At 55.9% G+C, this 696-nt stretch overlaps 1 protein-coding gene across 1 annotated transcript in view; it reads right to left on the reverse strand.

Moving 5' to 3' along the window:
• Nucleotides 1-200: 200 nt before the first annotated feature.
• CHC_T00008412001 (ATP-dependent DNA helicase RecQ, MusN) overlaps nt 201-696 on the reverse strand; it is a 2,080-nt gene continuing 1,584 nt past the window's right edge. Inside the window, exon 3 of the mRNA XM_005717255.1 lies at nt 201-622. Within this exon, the coding sequence (XP_005717312.1) occupies nt 201-622 (422 nt within the window). The remainder of the gene's footprint in view (nt 623-696) is intronic.

Here is a 696-nt window from a genome sequence, read left to right on the forward strand (position 1 = left end):
CGCTGTAAAGTGCAGGAGAGAGGAGAGGAGCGCGGGGGGCTTTGCATGACTTGCTCCGCGCGGCGGCACCTGGTAGTGGAGCAACGGCAGTATCCGTGGACGCTCAGTGGATGTTTGAGCTACGACAGAGTTGAGAGCGATTCTAGCGATGTCGCTTCCGTTTTTTTGTGAGTGAGGTCTTTGCCTGTGTATGCGCCTTGTCAGGGTCTCTTCGGCCGCCTAACTTCTCTACCAACAACAACCGAGCCCGAAAAGCCGCTGGAGCCCGGCACGGCAACGAGGCGCAGAATGCTGCAAAATCGAGTGGCGGACTTGACCGCAATAATGGATAAGCAGTTCGACTTGGCAACAACATAAAGGCACATAAACTCAAACTGAGCTCTTGTTAGCATCGAAGCCGGCTTGGTGGCGGGATCTAGAAGAATTGAACTCAGTGATGCGTGTAGGTCTTCCCTCAGCGCCCCTGCGTCAAGCCCCTCCTCCTGGCTAGCAACCCTTATGAGCTTTACTACAGCCTGCGGGGCGCCTTCGAGGGACCCGTTGCAGAAAAACGCATTCACAATCTCGTACCCCTCTTGCGCACCTATCCCCCGCCATTTGAAGCAGCCCATCGCAGCCACAACTGCGAACGCAAAAACGGTCGCGTACCTAGACTTAAGTCTAGGGACGTGGGGTCTCGCAGGTCGAATTCGACCT

The sequence above is a fragment of the Chondrus crispus genome, genomic scaffold (genome assembly GCF_000350225.1).
Source record: "Chondrus crispus Stackhouse genomic scaffold, scaffold_29, whole genome shotgun sequence".
NCBI classification, from domain to species: Eukaryota; Rhodophyta; class Florideophyceae; order Gigartinales; family Gigartinaceae; genus Chondrus; species Chondrus crispus.